The sequence below is a fragment of the Aethalodelphis obliquidens genome, unplaced genomic scaffold, assembly GCF_003676395.1.
Source record: "Aethalodelphis obliquidens isolate GAN/ISIS:26980383/991018 unplaced genomic scaffold, ASM367639v1 scaffold62, whole genome shotgun sequence".
NCBI lineage: Eukaryota > Metazoa > Chordata > Mammalia > Artiodactyla > Delphinidae > Aethalodelphis > Aethalodelphis obliquidens.
This window is the reverse complement of record NW_020838006.1, coordinates 4,892,155-4,912,314: the sequence shown is the minus strand read 5'-3', so window position 1 is coordinate 4,912,314 and position 20,160 is coordinate 4,892,155. Positions and strand designations below refer to the sequence as shown.

The window sequence follows — 20,160 nt, the reverse complement described above, 5'->3', positions numbered from 1 at the left end:
GAAAGAAAGAAAGAAAGAAAGAAAGAAAGAAAGAAAGAAAGAAAGAAGGTAAAGTAAGATAAAATAATTATTAAGAAAAAAATTTTTTTAAAAAAGAAAAAAAACAAGACGGATAGAACCCTAGGACAAATGGTGAAAGCAAAGCTCTACAGACAAAATCTCACACAGAAGCATACACATACACACTCACAAAAAGAGGAAAAGGGGAAAAAATCATAAATCTTGCTCTCAAAGTCCACCTCCTCAATTTGGGATGATTCATTGTCTATTCATGTATTCCACAGATGCAGGGTACATCAAGTTGATTGTGGAGCTTTAATCCGCTGCTTCTGAGGCTGCTGGGAGAGATTTCCCTTTCTCTTCTTTGTTCTCACATCTCCCGGGGCTCAGCTTTGAATTTCGCCCCGCATCTGTGTGTAGGTCCCTGGAGGGCGTCTGTTCTTCGCTCAGAGAGGACGGGGTTAAAGGAGCAGCCGCGTCGGGGACTCTGGCTCACTCAGGCCGGGGGGAGGGAGGGGTATGGAGTGCGGATCGAGCCTGCGGCTGCAGAGGCCAGTGTGACATTGCACTAGCCTGAGGCACTCCGTGCGCTCTCCCGGGGAAGTTGTCCCTGGATCCCGGGACCCTGGCAGTGGCGGGTGCACAGGCTCCCCGGAAGGGGGGTGTGGTTAGTGACCTGTGCTCACACACAGGCTTCTTGGTGGCGGCAGCAGCAGCCTTAGCGTCTCATGCCCATCTCTTGGGTCCGTGCTTTTAGCCGCGGGCGTGAGCCCGTCTCTGGAGCTCCTTTAAGCAGCGCTCTTAATCCCCTCTCCTCGCACACCAGGAAACAAAGAGGGAAGAGAAAGTCTCTTGCCTCTTCGACAGGTCCAGACTTTTCCCCGGACTCCCTCCCGGCTAGCCGTGGTGTACTAACCCCTTCAGGTGTGTTCAAGCCACCAACCCCAGTCCTCTCCCTGCGCTCCGCCCGAAGCCCGAGCCTCAGCTCCCAGCGCCGCCCGCCCCTGCGTGTGAGCAGACAATCCTCTCAGGCTGGTAAGTGCCGGTTGGCACTGATCCTCTGTGCGGGAATCTCTCTGCTTTGCCCTCTGCACCCCTGTTGCTGTGCTCTCCTTCGCGGCCCCGAAGCTTTCCCCGTCCGCCACTCACAGTCTCTGCCCGCGAAGGGGCTTCCTAGTGGGTGGAAACCTTTCCTCTTTCACAGCTCCCTCCCACTGGTGCAGGGCCCATCCCTATCCTTTTGTCTCTGTTTATTCTTTTTTCTTTTGCCCTACCCAGGTACGTGGGGACTTTCTTGCCTTTTGGGCGTCTGAGGTCTTCTGCCAGCGTTCAGTAGGTGTTCTGTAGGAGTTGTTCCACGTGTAGATGTATTTCTGGTGTACCTGTGGGGAGGAAGGTCATCTCCGCGTCTTACTCTGCCACCATCTTCCCCTCATCCCCATGACTCTTTTTGAATTACGGTTTTCTTAGGGTATATGCCCAGTAGTGGAATTGCTGGGTCATATGTTATTTCTATTTTTAGTTTTTTAAGGAACCTCCATACTGTTCTCCATAGTGGCTGCATCAATTTACATTCCCATCAACAGTGCAAGAGGGTTCCCTTTTCTCCACACCCTCTCCAGCATTTGCTTGTAAATTTTTTGAAGATAGCCGTTCTAACTGGTGTGAGGTGATACCTCATTGTAGTTTTGATTTGCATTTCTCTAATGATTAGTGATGTTGAACATGCTTTCATGTGTTTCTTGGCTGTCTGTATATCTTCTTTGGAGAAATGTTTATTTAGGTCTTCTGCCCATTCTTGGGTTGTTTGTTTTTTTGATATTGAGCTGCATGAGCTGCTTGTTAATTTTGGAGATTAATCCTTTGTCAGTTGCTTCATTTGCAAGTATTTTCTCCCATTCTGAAGGTTGTCTTTTCATCTTGTTTATGGTTTCCTTTGCTGTGCAGGAGCTTTGAAGTTTCATTACGTCCCATTTGGTATTTGTTTGTTTGTTTTTTGCGGTACGCGGGCCTCTCACTGTTCTGGCCTCTCCCGTTGCAGAGCACAGGCTCTGGATGCGCAGGCTCAGCGGCCATGGCTCACGGGCCTAGCCGCTCTGCGGCATGTGGGATCTTCCCGGACCGGGGCACGAACCCATGTCCCCTGCATCGGCAGGCGTACTCTCAGCCACTACGCCACCAGCGAAGCCCCCATTTGTTTATTTTTATTTTTATTTCCATTTCTCTAGGAGGTGGGTCAAAAACAATCTTGCTGTGATTTATGTCAGGGAGTGTCCTTTCTGTGTTTTCCTCTAGGAGTTTTATAGTTTCCAGTCTTACATTTAGGTCTTTAATCCTTTTTGAGTTTATTTTTGTGTATGGTGTTAGGGAGTGTTCTAATTTCATTTTTTTACCTGTAGCTGTCCAGTTTTCCCAGCACCACTTACTGAAGAGGATGTCTTTTCTCCACTGTATAATCTTGCCTCCTTTATCAAAATAAGGTGACCATATGTGCGTGGGTTTATCTCTGGGCTTGCTATCCTGTTCCATTGATCTGTATTTCTGTTTTGTGTCAGTACCATACTGTTGATTACTGTAGCCTTGTAGTATATTCTGAAGGCAGGGAGCCTGATTCCTCTACCTCCATTTTTCTTTCTGAAGATTGCTTTGGCTACTCAGGGTCTTTTGTGTTTCCATACAAATTGTGAAATTTTCTGTTCTACTTCTGTGAAAAATGCCATTGGTAGTCTGATAGGGATTCCACTGAATCTGTAGATTGCTTGGGGTAGTATAGTCATTTTCACAATGTTGATTCCTCCAATCCAAGAACATGTTATATCTCTCCATCTGTTTGTATCACCTTTAATTTCTTTCATCAGTGTCTTACAGTTTTCTGCATACAGGTCTTTTGTCTCCTTAGGTAGGTTTATTCCTAGGTATTTTTTTCTTTTTGTTGTTTCCTTAATTTCTCTTTCTGATCTTTCATTCTTAGTGTATAGGGATGCAAGAGATTTCTGTGCATTAATTTTGTATCCTGCAACTTTACCAAATTCATTGATTAGCTCTAGTAGTTTTCTGGTAGCATCTTTTGGAGTCTTTGTGTGTAGTATCATGTCATCTGCAAACAGTGACAGCTTTATTTCTGTTCCGATTTGGATTCCTTATATTTCTTTTTCTTCTCTGACTGCTGTGGCTGAAACCTCCAAAACTATGTTGAATAATAGTGGTGAGAGTGGGCAACCTTGTCTTGTTGCTGATCTTAGTGGAAATGGTTTCAGTTGTTCACCATTCAGAATGATGTTGGCTGTAGTTTTGTCATATATAGCCTTTATTATGTTGAGGTAAGTTCCCTCTATGCCTACTTTCTGTAGTGTTTTTATCATAAACGGGTGTTGAATTTTGTCAAAAGCTTTTTCTGCATCTGTTGAGATTATCATATGGTGTTTCTCCTTCAGTTTGTTAATATGGTTTTTCACATTGATTGATTTGTGTATATTGAAGAATCCTTGCATTCCTGGGATAAACCCCATTTGATCATGGTGTATGATCTTTTTAATGTGCTGTTGGATTCTGTTTCCTAGTATTTTGTTGAGGATTTTTGCCTTTGTTTTCATCAGTGATGTTGGCCTGTACTTTTCTCTTTTTTTTTTGGCCACATTGGGTTTTTGTTGCTGCCTGTGGGCTTTCTCTAGTCATGGCAAGCAGGGGCTACTCTTCCTTGTGGTGCTCAGGCTTCTCATTGTGGTGGATTCTCTTATTGCAGAGCACGGGCTCTAGGCTCGTGGGCTTCAGTAGTTGTAGCATGTGGGCTCAGTAGTGGCTCGTGGGCTCAAGAGTTGTGGCTTACAGGCTCTAGAGCACAGGCTCAGTAGTTGTGGTGCATGGGCTTAGTTGCTCTGTGGCATGTAGGATCTTCCCAGTCCAGGGCTCAAACCTGTGTCAGCCGCATTGGCAAGCGGATTCTTAACCACTGCGCCACCAGGGACGTCCCTGGCCTGTAGTTTTCTTTGTGACGTCTTCGTCTCGTTTTGGTGTCAGGGTGATGGTGGCCTCATAGAATGAGTTTGGGAGTGTTCCTCCCTCTGCTATATTTTGGAAGAGTTTGAGAAGGCTAGGTGTTAGCTCTTCTCTAAATGTTTGATAGAATTCACCTGTGAAGCCATCTGGTCCTGGGCTTTTGTTTGTTGGAAGATTTTTAATCACAGTTTCAATTTCAGTGCTTGTGACTGGTCTGTTTATATGTTCTGTTTCTTCCTGGTTCAGTCTCGGAAGGTTGTGCTTTTCTGAGAATTTGTCCATTTCTTCCAGGTTGTCCGTTTTATTGGCATATAGTTGCTTATAGTAATCTCTCATGATCCTTTGTATTTCTGCAGTGTCAATTGTTGCTTATCCTTTTTCATTTCTAATTCTATTGATTTGGGTCTTCTCCCTTTTTTTCTTGATGAGTCTGGCTAATGGTTTATCAATTTTGTTTATCTTCTCTAAGAACCAGCTTTTAGTTTTGTTGATCTTTGCTATTGTTTCCTTCATTTCTTTTTCATTTATTTCTTATCTGATCTTTATGATTTCTTTCTTTCTGCTAATTTTGGGCTTTTTTGTTCTTCTTTCTTTAATTGCTTTAGGTGTAACTTTTGGTTGCTTGAGATATTTCTTGTTTCTTGAGGTAGGATTGTATTGCTGTAAACTCCCTCTTAGAACTACTTTTACTGCATCCCATAGGTTTTGGGTCATCGTGTTTTCATTGTCATTTGTTTCTAGGTAGTTTTTGATTTCCTCTTTGATTTCTTCAGTGATAGCTTGGTTATTAAGTAGTGTATTGTTTAGCCTCCATGTGTTTTTTTTTTTTTTTAGAGTTTTTCCTGTAATTGATATCTAGTCTCATAGCGTTGTGGTCGGAAAAGATACTTGATACGATTTCAATTTTCTTAAATTTACTGAGGCTTGATTTGTGACCCAAGATATGATCTATCCTGGAGAATGTTCCATGAGCACTTGGGAAGAAAGTGTATTCTGTTGTTTTTGGATGGAATGTCCTATAAATATGAATTAAGTCCATCTTGTTATAGTATCATTTAAAGTTTGTGTTTTCTTATTTATTTTTATTTTGGATGATCTGTCCATTGGTGAAAGTGGGGTGTTAAAGTCCCCTACTATGATTGTGTTACTGTCTATTTCCCCTTTTATGGCTGTTAGCATTTGCCTTATGTATTGAGGTGCTCATCTGTTGGGTGCATAAATATTTAAAATTGTTGTATCTTTTTCTTGGATTGATCCCTTGATCATTATGTAGTGTCCTTTTTTGTCTCCTGTAATCGTCTTTATTTTAAAGTCTATTTTGTCTGATATGAGAATTGCTACTCCAGCTTTCTTTTGATTTCCATTAGCATGATGTATCTTTTTCCATCCCCTCACTTTCAGTCTGAATGTGTCCCTACATCTGAAGTGGATCTCTTGTAGACAACATGTTGGCGGGTCTTGTTTTTGTATCCATTCAGCCAGTCTGTGTCTTTTGGTGGGAGCATTTAATCCATTTACATTTAAGGTAATTATTGATATGTATTTTCCTATTACCATTTTCCTAATTGTTTGGGGTTTGTTATTGTAGGTCTTTTCCTTGTGTTTCCTGCCTAGAAAAGTTTTTTTAGCATTTGTTGTAAAGCTGGTTTGGTAGTGCTGAATTCTCTTAGCTTTTGCTTTTCTGTAAAGGTTTTAATTTCTCTGTCTAATCTGAGTGAGATCCTTGCTGGGTAGACTCATCTTGGTTGTAGGTTTTTCCCTTTCATCACTTTAAGTATGTCCTGCCACTCTCTTCTGGTTTGCAGAGTTTCTGCTGAAAGGTCAGCTGTTAACGTTACGGGGTTCCCTTGTATGTTATTTGTTGTTTTTCCCTTGTGCTTTTAATATTTTTTCTTTATATTTAATTTTTGATAGTTTGATTAATATGTGGCTTGGCGTGTTTCTCTTTGGATTTATACTGTATGGGACTCTCTGCACTTCCTGGACTTGAATTAACTTTTCCTTTCCCATGTTAGGGAAGTTTTCAACTATAATCTCTTCAAATACTTTCTCAGTCCCTTTCTTTTTCTCTTCTTCTTCTGGGACCCCTGTAATTCCAGTGTTGGTGTGTTTACTGTTGTCCCAGAGGTCTCTAAGACTGTCCTCAATTCTTTTTTCTTTATTCTGCTCTGCAGTAGTTATTTCCAATATTTTGTCTTCCAGGTCACTTCTCCGTTCCTCTGCCTCAGTTTTTCTGCTGTGGATTCCTTCTAGAGACTTTTAAATTTCATTTATTGTGTTGTTCATCATTGTTTGTTTGCTCTTTAGTTGTTCTAGGTCTTTGTTAAACGTTTCTTATATTTTCTCCATTCTAGTTCCAAGATTTGGGATCATCTTCACTTTCATTACTCTGAATTCTTTTTCAGGTGGACTGCCTATTTCCTCTTCAATTGTTTGGTCTGCTGGGTTTTTACCTTGCTCCTTCATCTGCTGTGTGTTTTTCTGTCTTCTCATTTTGCTTATCTTACTGTGTATGGGGTCTCCTTTTCACAGGCTGCAGTATGTAGTTCCCGTTGTTTTTGGTGTCTGCCTCCAGTGGCTAAGGTTGGTTCAGTGGGTTGTGTAGGCTTCCTTGTGGAGGAGACTAGTGCCTGTGTTCTGGTGGATGAGGCTGGATCTTGTCTTTCTGGTGGGCAGGACCGTGTCTGGTGGTGTGTTTGGGGGTGTCTGTGACCTTATTATGATTTTAGGCAGCCTCTCTGCTAATGGGTGTGGTTGTGTTCCTGTCTTGCTAGTTGTTTGGCATAGGGTGTCCTGCACTGTAGGTTGCTGGTTGTTGAGTGGAGCTGGGTCTTAGCGTTGAGATGGAGATCTCTGGGAGAGCTTTCGCCGTTTGATATTACATGGAGCCGGGAGGTCTCTGGTAGACCAGTGTCCTGAACTTGGCTGTCCCACCTCACAGGTACCGGCCTGACACTTGACCGGAGCACCAAGACCCTGTCAGCCACATGGATCAGAAAAAAAGAAAGGAAGAAAGAAAAAATAAATAAAATAAAGTTACTAAAATTAAAAATAATTATTGTGCTTCCCTGGTGGCACAGTGGTTGAGAGTCTGCCTGCCGATGCAGGGGACATGGGATCGTGCCCCTGTCCGGGAAGGTCCCACATGCCGCGTACTGGCTGGCCCGTGCGCCATGGCCGCTGAAGCCTGTGCGTCTGGAGCCTGTGCTCTGCAACGGGAGAGGCCACAACAGTGAGAGGCCCGCATACTGCAAAAAAATGATAATAATAAATAAATTATTTAAAAAGTTAAAAAGTAGTAAATAAAACGAAAAAAAAAAAAGAAAGAAGAGAGCAACCAGACCAAAAAAACAAATCCACCAATGATAACAAGTGCTAAAAACTATACTAAAAAAAAACAAAAACAAAAAACGGACTGGCAGATCCATAGGACAAATGGTAAAAGCTAAGCTATTCAGACAGAATCACACAAAGAAGCATACACGTACACACTCTCAAAAAGAGAAAAGGGAAAAAAATATATCTCAAAAAAAAAGGAGGAAGAGAGCTACCAAATCAATAAACAAATCTACCAATGATAACAAACTCTAAACACTAAACTAAGATAAACATAAAACCAGAAATAAATCCGATGCAGAAAGCAAACCTCAAGTCTACAGTTGCTCCCAAAGTCCACCGCCTCAATTTTGGGATGATTTGTTGTCTATTCAGGTATTCCAGAGATGTAGCGTACATTAAGTTGATTGTGGAGATTTAATCCGCTGCTCATGAGGCTGCTGGGAGAGGTTTCCCTTTCTCTTCTCTGTTCGCACAGCTCCTGGGGTTCAGCTTTAGATTTGGCCCCACCTCTGCGTGTAGGTCGCCTGAGGGCGTCTGTTCCCTACCAAGATGGGATGGGGTTAAAGTAGCAGCTGATTAGGGGGCTTTGGCTGTCTCAGGCCGGGGGGAAGGAGGGGTGTGGAATGTGGGGTGAGCCTGCAGCAGCAAGAGGCTGGCGTGACATTGCAACAGTCCCTGAGTTGCACGTGTGTTCTCCCAGGGAAGTTGTCCCTGAATCACAGGACCCCGGCAGTGGCGGGCTGCACAGGCTCCCGGGAGGGGAGGTGTGGAGAGTGACCTGTGCTTGCACACAGGCTTTTTGGTGGCTGCAGCAGCAGCCTTAACGTTTCATGCCCGTCTCTGGTGTCCGTGCTGATAGCCATGGCTCACACCCATCTCTGGAGCTCCTTTAGGCAGTGCTCTGAATCCCCTCTCCTCGCGCACCCTTTTGGGAGGTCTGAGGTCTTCTGCCAGCGTTCAGTAGGTGTTCTGTAGGAGTTGTTCCACATGTAGATGTATTTCTGATGTATTTGTGGGGAGGATGGTGATCTCCACATCTTACTCCTCTGCCATCTTGAAGGTCTCCCTCTAACTTATTTTTTAAATTGAGGTATAATTGACATGTAACAGTTTCAGATGTACAACATAATAATGTGATATTTGTATATATTGTGAAATGATCCCTTTATTTGGTATTAGAGTCTGTACAGTGCTGTGGGAGATTTTAAAGGAAGGTTAGTAGCATCAGAGATGGGGAGTCAAGAGAAATTTTCATACTGAATATAGCTTGTCGTGTTAATTTCATGGCCTTTATCTGGGAATAGGAACTAGTAAATTCCAAACTTGATCTACTACCCCTTCATTCTCTAAGATGTCCATGCAGAACCCTCCTCTTGATACTGCTTTAGGGCTTAAGGTCAGTAAGAATGACTCCTTTAATAAGTTTGGAATAGGTCTTGTAATGACTTGTCACTGATTGCTTCTGGCCCAGCTGGATCCTGCCCTTTTCTTAGGGAGAGTAGATAAGCAGTCTGTGTCTCTACTACAGATAAGATTTTATTGTCTTATAGCCTGCACTGATGAGTGTTCCTCATAATCTCATTATTGTAGAGAAGAATGGTTCAAGATCAACTATTCTCACACCCCTATTAGAGTTTTAGGCTCATATCTTCTCATAGTTAATTGACTTTCATACACCTCAGGTGTATTTTGCAAATGTCTCATAGAGAAACTCCTAAAACTTGGACAAGATTTAACATAGAGTCAAGAATAAAGCAAATGGAATATTAAGACATTTGGTATCTTATTATACTGTAGACTTATAAAAACTCCTCTTGTAATTATAATTACAGGTGAAGAAGTACTTTTACACAATGACCTTTTGGGACTTGGCTTGGTGTGTCACTTTATCCTGTGGTGCGGTGACTGGGAACGCCTCGCCTAACATCTGTCTGATGTGAGGAAGTTGTTTGGGATATTCTGGACCATTTTATGCCTCATTAACTTACAGGAAATCACAGCAATAGGACCTATTTTCGTCCTTACATGCATTCTTTTCAGTTGTGGGAATATATGAATTTTGTATTGCCAACAGGAAGGGGGAAATCCCTTAGAGGTTTAGATGCCAATTTGGATTTGACTTTTTTAACTTTTTATTTTGAAATAATTATAGAACCACAGGAACTTGCAAGAACAAAATGTAAAGGGAGGTCCTTTGCATTCGTGTGTGTGTGCGTGTGTGTGTGTGTGTGTGTACCTCTATGCTCTTTTATCAAGTGTAGCTTCCTTAATCACTGCTGCAATCAAGAATCAGAACTTTTCCATCAGACTTCCCTGGTGGCGCAGTGGTTAAGAATCCACCTGCCAGTGCAGGGGACATGGGTTCAATTCCTGGTCTGGGAAGATCCCACATGCCGCGGAGCAACTAAGCCCATGCACCACAGCTAGTGAGCCCGCGCACCTAGAGCCCATGCTTCGCAACAAGAGAAGCCACCGCAACGAGAAGCCTGCACACCGCAATGAAGAGTAACCCCTGCTCGCCGCCACTAGAGAAAACCCACACACGGCAACGAAGACCCATTGCAGCCAAAAAATAAATAAATAAATGAATAAAAATTAAAAAAGAAAAAAAAACCTGTTCCATCACCATGCGGTTCCCTCGTGCCACCCCTTTATAGCCACACCTCTCCCCTCTCCCCTGGCCACCACTAATTAGTTCTCTATCTCTATAAGCTTTGTTATTATATAAATGGAGTCATGCAGTATGTAACCTTTGGAGATTGGATTTTTTTCACTTTGCATAGTTCTCTGGAGACTCATCCAGATTGTTGCATATACCAAGTTTGTTCCTTTTTATTGCTAAGTAGTATTCCATGGTATGGATTACCACAGTTTGTATAACCATTGAAGGACATCTGTAGTGTTTAGAGTTTGGGTCTCTGATGAGTAAAATGTTATGAACTTTCATGTATCAGTTTTTGCAGGAACGTAAGTTTTCATTTCTCTTGGTCATATACAGAATGTAGGAATGCAGTTGCTGGGTCATATGGCAGTTGCATGCTTAGTTTTTAAAGAAACTGCTAAACTGTTTTCCAGAGTGGCTGTACTATTGACCTCTGATTTGATGAAAGTGTTTCGTAGGATAAAATTTTGATTGCCTACTTAACGTATGTGTTGATTTTGGTAGCAGTTTTATTGCCATTAATATATCTGGTGGCTCCTGCTGGCCTGACTTGTGTGAGACGGCATTTCCCAAAAGGCTTTGACTTGGGTCATCAGTCATTTTGATGGTTTAATACCCAGAAGGAAATTCCCTTAGCTTCTACAAAACCCACACAAACTGCACAAGTGAATCTCTTCTCTCTCTTCCTTCCTATTTCTAGAGAAGAGTTAGCCTCACACCTTGAGCCCTGAATCTTGCCTTTAGAGATCCTCTTTTCTTTCTCTGTCTTTAGACATCTTACAGGTTTCTGTCTAAGCATTTAAACATGCTCAGTTCTCTCCTGTCTTGAAATTCCTTTCCCTTTGACCTCATCCACTACTACCCTTTATCTGGCCACTCAAAGCTGCACTGGGTGACTGGGCTGTCTCTATTGCACTGCCTTGTCCAGCCCTCACTTCCAGTGTACAGTATAGTAATCTAGGTTGCCTCCCTGAGCACACTGAAATGGTCCTGTTGATGTCACCAGCAACCCTGTAGCTCAGTCTCATGTAAGCGTTTCAGTACTGTGAGTAGCATGCAGCACTCTTGATTACTTGCTCTGAGTAGAAATACTTTTTTCTTGATCGACTACCCCTTGGACTGCTGCTCCTAATTGTCCTTTGCTGTTGTCTCCCCCTCTGCTCATCCCTTAAATCTTGGGGTTCCTCACAGTTCTGCAGAGGGCCAACTTTCCTCATTCTGGGTAATCTCCCACATCTTAGTCTCCACCTCAGACCTGTCCCTTGAGCTCCAGACCCATCCTTTTGCCTCCTAGCCAGCTCCACCTAACTCTTCTGGAATTTATTCTCTTCCCAGCACCCTTGCCTCTTAAAAAGAAGAAGAAAAACTCTTCTTTCTTCAGTGAGGCACCAGTGTGTTAATACCACATCACACAACAGTGGGAGCGCTGTTAAAACCACCTGCATTTAATTGAGTTGCCAAATTAGCCAGAGATAACTGTTCTCCATTAAATACAAATGCATAAAAATTATACTTAAAAAAAATTATTTATTTAGCTGCGCCGCGTCGTAGTTGTGGCACGTGGGATCTTCACTGCCACGTACGGGATCTTCATTGCAGCATGCAAACTCTTAGTTGCAGTATGGGGGATCTATTTCCCTGACTAGGGATTGAACCCCGGCCCCCTGCATTGGGAGTGCAGTCTTAGCCACTGGACCACCAGGGAACTCCCCAAAATTATACTTTTTATGGCCAGTTAAATAACTGCAAGACTAAAATTGAATGTGAAAAGGAATTGTTTCTATGAAAATAAATTGAATGCTTTGGAAAGACGAAAAAAGCTACTAAAATACTTGCAGTGGAATTAAGTAAGAGCAAGGCAACTGTGAAAGGCTAGTAAAACTAGTCCGACTCTAGAAGGATTCTGTGCGCTGCTTCTCAGGTGTCCCAGATCTTGCTCCACTTCAAATAACATCAGTCTGGAAGTGGTAGTCATAAATGATGGAAGTGATTAATGCAGAAAACATGATGAGGAATTCCAGTCAGGTGCATTCTCAAAGAAAAGGCCCACTTCAAAAGACTGAATAAATAAATGTGCCTTTTTGTTTTAAATGAAAATAAAATGGTTTAAGCATATATGTATTAACTTCTTTCCTATTCCATTTGTATTCATCCTGTCTGATGAGGGCTTCTACTGCATCTTCCAGTGATTTCACTCTTGTCCATTACTACTACCCTGCTCACTGTCTTTCCTCTGATTTCTGACATCAGCTTCCCCAACTGGATGTCCAGCCCCAGTTTTGCCCTCCCCCACTGTCTCCCCCTCCCCGTCTCCAGCCCCACCCCGGCTCTCCTCCCCGTCCCTTCTTTATATTGTAGCTATAAAGAACTACTAAAAGCATAAACCTGATCATGTTACCCCTTTGCTTTATACACTTATTTATTATTATTTTAAAATTTATTTTTGGCTGCATTGGGTCTTCATTGCTGCATGCAGGCTTTCTCTAGTTGCGACGAGCGGGGGCTACTCTTCATTGCAGTGCGCGGGCTTCTCATTGCAGTGACTTCTCTTTGTTGCAGAACACGGGCTCTAGGCGCGCGGGCGTCAGTACTTGTGGCACGTGGGCACACTCGTTGTGGCTCGCGGGCTCCAGAGCACAGGCTCAGTAGTTGTGGCGCTCAGGCTTAGTTGCTCCATGGCATGTGGGATCTTCCCAGACCAGGGCTCAAACCCATGTCTCTTGCATTAGCAGGCGGATTCTTAACCACTGCGCCACCAGGGAAGTCCCTACCTCTTTGCTTTAAAAACGCTTAAAATCCAGATTCCTTAAACTAGTAAAAGGAGGCATTTAGATCTGGCCTCTGCTTATTACCTCTCTGGTCTCATTTCATGATTTCAGTGCTGCCATCCCCTCCCCTCTGACATGTTAGCCATGTTGACTCAACTCACTTTCACAGTTGAGTGGGGCTTGTGGGATATCTGTGTGTGGTTGGCGTGGGAAGGTACCGAGCTCTCTCACTTCTAGGTCTTTCTGTGCACTGCTTCTCTGCCTGGAACTTTTTCCCCTATCTTTCACCCCACAACTGACTCTACTGTCCTTCTGGTCTCAGCTTTCCTTCAGGAAGCCTTTCCCAACCTCCAGATTGACTGCTTTTTCTGTGTGCTTTTATAACAACACCCCGGATTTCTCATATTCTAGCATTTAGCACACAGTAGGTAGTTAATTATCTGTATACCTATATTCCCTTCAAGGCAACTGGAGTGTAAATTATGTGTAGATCAGGTTCATTCAGTAATCTTGTTTGCCGAGTCTCCACTTGATAAATATTTGAGTGAACAGGTGGTGTTTTCTGAATACTGTAGGTTTCCCTGAAAAACACCTAAGCAAAATGTTTTGTTTCTTTTGTAGGTGCTGTCTCTGTTGGCCTTTATCTGTGAGGAAGTTGTGTCACAATGTACTTTGTGTGGAGGCCTTTACTTTTTCGAATTTGTAAGCTGTAGTGCCTTTCTGCTGAGTCTCCTTATGCTGATTGTGTACTGCACTCCAGTTTATGACAAAGTTGATCCCGCAAAAGTCAAGTCATCGGTAAGCATGAAAAAATATAATCCCTATAACAAGAATTTATATATTTTTGGATCTTGTGTAGTTGTATTGTTCACAGTAGTAATGCTTTCATAACTCAGTAACAGGAAAAGACTCTATCCATTGTTCCAGCTCTGCCTCTAAGCAACTCAGTTTTTCCCTGCCAGATGGTATGGTAGAGGGGGAAGGTGAAATTAGAATGAGAGTGACAGACACTGCTGATAATTTACAGTTATTGGTGGTTTAATCTAATTCAAATGAGGTATTTTGTAAAAACTAGGATTTTGTCACTTTTGATTTCTCACATTTCAGACTGTCACTCACTGGTTCTACAGTTATTCACTGTGTGCCTGTTGTAGGCCAGGTGTTATGCCGGACGTAAGAGATGGAGTAATGAACTAATGTGATATATTGATATTTCTAAAGCCTCTAAACAAAAGAGCATGTAATTCTACCTATTTTGTTTTGATTTTATTTTATGAAAGAAAGTTCTCTAAAAGTGAATTTAGAAAGTATTTGTTAAATTCATTGTGCAAAAATTTCCCTTTTAATAAAAGTCTATGTGAGAATTTTATACTCACAAAATTAGAGATGTATAACTTTCTAAAGACTTAGTCTGCTGACCCTCTTTTTATTTGAGTATAATATGGATTTTTGAGATAACAGATGAGATAATTTATATAGTTACTGCATTTAAGAAAGAAAGAATTGAGCAGTTTACTTCTTCAATAGCATTCAAGTTATCAGGAGTGGTTTATGAGGAATTGTAACTATCAGGGTTGCTTTATGAAAGAATTCACAGTTTTGAGGGAAGAGATCAAAATTAAGGTAAATTTTAACTATTAAAAAAAGAGAGGGACTTTCCTGGTGGCACAGTGGTTAACAATCCGCCTACAAACACTTCTCCTCGGCCAATTGGCAAAAAAAGTGGCCCACACCATCCAGAGTCCCATTGTTGCTGTAGAAATAGAAGCCCAGAGAGAGCTACAGGGTGAAAGTGAAAGGGAGATCAATCAAGAAAAAATGTACAAAGAAGACAGGAGATAAACAGAAAACAGGAGGAAGAGGGTTTTTTCTTGAGGAAAAAAACAGAAAAAAGAGAGAAATAACAGATGGAGCCCTATGGCTGACAGGATCTTGGTGCTCAGGCTGGGTGTCAGGCCTGTTCCTCTGAGGTGGGAGAGCCAACTTCAGGACACTGGTCCACCAGAGACCTCCCGGCTCCACGTAATATCAAACGGCGAAAGCTCTCACAGATATCTCCATCTCAACGCTAAGACCCAGCTCCACTCAACAACGAGCAACCTACAGTGCTGGACACCCTATGTCAAACAACTAGCAAGACAGGAACACAACCACACCCATTAGCAGAGAGGCTGCCTAAAATCATAATAAGGTCACAGACACCCCCAAACACACCACCGGATGCGGTCCTGCCCACCAGAAAGACAAGATCCAGCCTCATCCACCAGAACACAGGCACTAGTCCCCTCCACCAGGAGGCCTACACAACCCACTGAACCAACCTTAGCCACTGGAGGCAGACACCAAAAACAACGGGAACTACATACTGCAGCCTGTGAAAAGGAGACCCCAAACACAGTAAGTTAGGCAAAATGATAAGCAGAGAAACACACAGCAGATGAAGGAGCAAGGTAAAAACCCAGCAGACCAAACAATTGAAGAGGAAATAGGCAGTCTACCTGAAAAAGAATTCAGAGTAATGAAAGTGAAGATGATCCCAAATCTTGGAACTAGAATGGAGAAAATATAAGAAACGTTTAACAAGGATCTAGTAGAACTAAAGAGCAAAGAAACGATGAACAACACAAAAAATGAAATTAAAACTTCTCTAGAAGGAATCCCATAGTAGAATGACTGAGACAGAAGAGCGGATAAGTGACCTGGAAGATAAATTATTGGAAATAACTACTGCAGAGCAGAATAAAGAAAAAAGAATGAAAAGAATTGAGGACAGTCTTAGAGACCTACGAGATAACAGTAAACGCACCAACATTGGAATTATAGGGGTCCCAGAAGAGGAAGAGAAAAAGAAAGGGACTGAGAAAATATGTGAAGAGATTATAGTTGAAAACTTCCCTAATATGGGAAAGGAAATAGTTAATAAAGTCCAGGAAGCGTAGAGATTCCCATACAGGATAAATCCAATGAGAAACACACCAAGACACATGTTAATCAAACTATCAAAAATTAAATACACAGAAAAAATACTAAAAGCAGCGAGGGAAAAATAACATACAAGGGAATCCCCATAAGGTTAACAGCTGATCTTTCGGCAGAAATTCTGCAAGCCAGAAGGGAATGGCAGGACATATTTAAAGTGATGAAAGGGAAAAACCTACAACCAAGATGAGTCTACCCAGCAAGGATCTCACTCAGATTAGACAGAGAAATTAAAACCTTTACAGAGAAGCGAAAGCTAAGAGAATTCAGCACTACCAAACCAGCTTTAAAACAATTTCTAAAGGAAGTTCTCTAGGCAGGAAACACAAGAGAAGGAAAAGACCTACAATAACAAACCCTAAACAATTAAGAAAATGGTAATAGGAACATACATATTGATAACTACCTTAAATGTAAAGGATTAAATGCTCCCATGAAAAGACATACACTGGCTGAATGCATACATAAACAAGACCCATCTATATGCTGTCTACAAGAGACCCACTTCAGACCTTGGGACACATACAGACTGAAAGTGAGGGGATGGAAAAAGATACATCATGCAAATGGAAATCAAAAGAAAGCTGGAGTAGCAATTCTCATATCAGACGAAATAGACTTTAAAATAAAGACTATTATAGGAGACAAAGAAGGACACCAAGGGATCAATCCAAGAAGAAGATATAACAATTGTAAATATTTATGCAGCCAACATAGGAGCACCTCAAAACATAAGGCAAATGCTAACAGCCATAAAAGGGGAAATCGACAGTGATACAATCATAGTAGAGGACTTTAACACCCCACTTTCACCCATGGACAGATCATCCAAAATGAAAATAAATAAGGAAACACAAGCTTTAAATGATACATTAAACAAGATGGACTTTATTGACATTTATAGGACATTCCATCCAAAAACAACAGAATACACATTTCTCTCAAGTGCTCATGGAACATTTTCCAGGATAGATCATATCTTGGGTCACCAGTCAAGCCTCGATAAATTTAAGAAAATTGAAATCATATCAAGTATCTTTTCCGACCACAATGCTATATTAGATATCAATTACAGGAAAAACTCTGTTAAAAATACAAGCACGTGGAGGCTAAACAGTACACTACTTAATAACCAAGATATCACTGAAGAAATCAAAGAGGAAATCAAAAAATACCTAGAAACAAATGACAATGAAAACACGACGCCCCAAAACCTATGGGATGCAACAAAAGCAGTTCTAAGAGGGAACTTTATAGCAATACAATCCTACCTCAAGAAACAAGAAACATCTCAAACAACCTAACCTTACACCTAAAGCAATTAGAGAAAGAAGAACAAAAGAGCCCCAAAGTAGCAGAAAGAAAGAAATCATAAAGATCAGATCAGAAATAAACGAAAAAGAAATGAAGGAAATGATAGCAAAGATCAATAAAACTAAAAGCTGGTTCTTTGAGAAGATAAACAAAATTGATGAACCATTAGCCAGACTCATCAAGAAAAAAAGGGAGAAGACTCAAATCAATAGAATTAGAAATGAAAAAGAAGTAACAACTGACACTGCAGAAACACAAAGGTCCATGAGAGATTACTACAAGCAACTATATGCCAATACAGACAACCTGGAAGAAATGGACAAATTCTTAGAAAAGCACAACCTTCCGAGACTGAACCTGGAAAAAATAGAAAATACAAACAGACCAGTCACAAGCACTGAAATTGAAACTGTGATTAAAAATCTTCCAACAAACAAAAGCCCAGGACCAGATGGCTTCACAGGCGAATTCTATCAAACATTTAGAGAAGAGCTAACACCTAGCCTTCTCACACTCTTCCAAAATATAGCAGAGGGGGGAACACTCCCAAACTTATTCTACGAGGCCACCATCACCCTGATACCAAAACCAGACAAAGATGTCACAAAGAAAGAAAACTACAGGCCAATATCACTGATTAACGTAGATGCAAAACTCCTCAACAAAATACTAGGAAACAGAATTCAACAGCACATTGAAAGGATCATACACCATGATCAAGTGGGAACGCGAGGACTCTTCAGTATACGCAAACCAATCAATGTGATACACCATGTTACCAAATTAAAGGAGAGCCATCATATTATCATCTCAATAGATACAGAAAAAGCTTTTGACAAAATTCAACCCCCATTTATGATAAAAACCCTCCAGAAGTAGGCATAGAGGGAACTTACCTCTACATAATAAAGGCCATATATGACAAAGCCACAGCCAGCATCATTCTCAACGGTGAACAACTGAAACCATTTCCACTAAGATCAGGAACAAGACAAGGTTGTGCACTCTCACCACTATTATTTATTTATTTATTTTTAAAAATTTATTTATTTGTGGCTGAATTAGGTCTTTGTTCTTGCACGCGGGCTTTCTCTAATTGCGGCAAGTGGGGTCTACTCTTCGTTGCGGTGCGCGGGCTTCTCATTGCGGTGGCTTCTCTTGTTGCAGAGCATGGGCTTTAGGCATGCGAGTTTTAGTAGTTGTGGCTCGCGGGCTCAGTAGTTGTGGCTCACAGGCTCTAGAGCGCAGGCTCACTAGTTGTGGCGCACGGGCTCACAGGCTTAGTAGCTCCATGGCATGTGGGATCTTCCTGGACCAGGGTTCGAACCCGTGTCCCCTGCATTGGCAGGCAGATTCTTAACCACTGCGCGACCAGGGAAGCCCCTCACCACTATTATTCAACATAGTTTTGGAAGTTTTAGCCACGGCAGTCAGAGAAGAAAAAGAAATAAAAGGAATTCAAATTGGAAAAGAAGTAAAGCTGTCACTCTTTGCAGATGACGTGATGCTATCCATAGAGAATCCTAAAGTATCTACCAGAAAACTGCTAGAGCTAATCAATGAATTTGGTAAAGTAGCAGGATACAAAATTAATGCACAGAAATCTCTTGAATTCCTATACACTAAGAACGAAAGATCAGAAGGAGAAATTAAGGAAACACTCCCATTTACCATTGCAACAAAAAGAATAAAATACCTAGGAATAAACCTACCTAAGGAGACAAAAGACCTGTATGCAGAAAACTATAAGACACTGATGAAAGAAATTAAAGGTGATACAAACAGATTGAGAGATATACCGTGTTCTTGGATTGGAGGAATCAACTTTGTGGAAATGACTATACTACCCCAAGCAATCTACAGATTCAGTGGAATCCCTATCAAACTACCAATGGCATTTTTCACAGAAGTAGAACAGAAAATTTCACAATTTGTATGGCAACACAAGAGACCCTGAGTAGCCAAAGCAATCTTCAGAAAGAAAAATGGAGGTAGAGGAATCAGGCTCCCTGCCTTTAGGCTATACTATAAGGCTACAGTAATCAAGACAGTATGGTACTGACACAAAAACAGAAATACAGATCAATGGAACAGGATAGAAAGCCCAGAGATAAACCCATGCACATATGGTCACCTTATTTTTGATAAAGGAGGCAAGACTATACAGTGGAGAAAAGACATCCTCTTCAGTAAGTGGTGCTGGGAAAACTGGACAGCTACATGTAAAAGAATGAAATTAGAACACTCCCTAACACCATACACAAAAATAAACTCAAAATGGATTAGAGACCTAAATGTAAGACTGGAAACTATAAAACTCCTAGAGGAAAACATAGAAAAAACACTCCTTGACATAAATCACAGCAAGATCGTTTTTGACCCACCTCCTAGAGAAATGGAAATAAAAACAAAAATAAACAAATGGGACCTAATGAAACTTCAAAGCTTTTGCACAGCAAAGGAAACCATAAACAAGATGAAAAGACAGCCCTCAGAATGGGAGAAAATACTTGCAAATGTAGCAACTGACAAAGAATTAATCTCCAAAATTTACAAGCAGTTCATGCAGCTCAATATCAAGAAAACAACCCAATCCAAAAATGGGCAGAAGACCTAAATAGACATTTCTCCTAAGAAGATATACAGATTGCCAACAAACACATGAAAGTATGCTGAACATCACTAACCATTAGAGAAATGCAAATCAAAACTACAATGAGGTTTCACCTCACACCAGTCTGAATGGCCATCATCAAAAAAATCTACAAGCAGTAAATCCTGGAGAGGGTGTGGAGAAAAGGGAACCCCCTTGCACTGTTGGTGGGAATATAAATTGATACAGCCACTATGGAGAACAGTATGGGGGTTCCTTAAAAAACTAAAAATTGAACTACCATACGACCCAGCAAATCCCACTACTGGGCATATACCCTGAGAAAACCATAATTCAAAAAGAGTCATGTACCACAATGTTCACTGCAGCTCTATTTACAATAGCCAGGACATGGAAGCAACCTAAGTGTCCATCAACAGATGAATGGATAAAGAAGATGTGACACATACATACAATGGAATATTACTCAGCCATAAAAAGAAATGAAA

General features: G+C 41.4%; 1 protein-coding gene across 1 annotated transcript in view; it reads left to right on the top strand.

The window, feature by feature from the left end:
• CMTM6 (CKLF like MARVEL transmembrane domain containing 6) overlaps positions 1–20,160 on the top strand; it is a 50,300-nt gene that overhangs the window by 12,919 nt on the left and 17,221 nt on the right. The window contains exon 2 of the mRNA XM_027088380.1: positions 13,387–13,563. Within this exon, the coding sequence (XP_026944181.1) occupies positions 13,387–13,563 (177 nt within the window). The remainder of the gene's footprint in view (positions 1–13,386; positions 13,564–20,160) is intronic.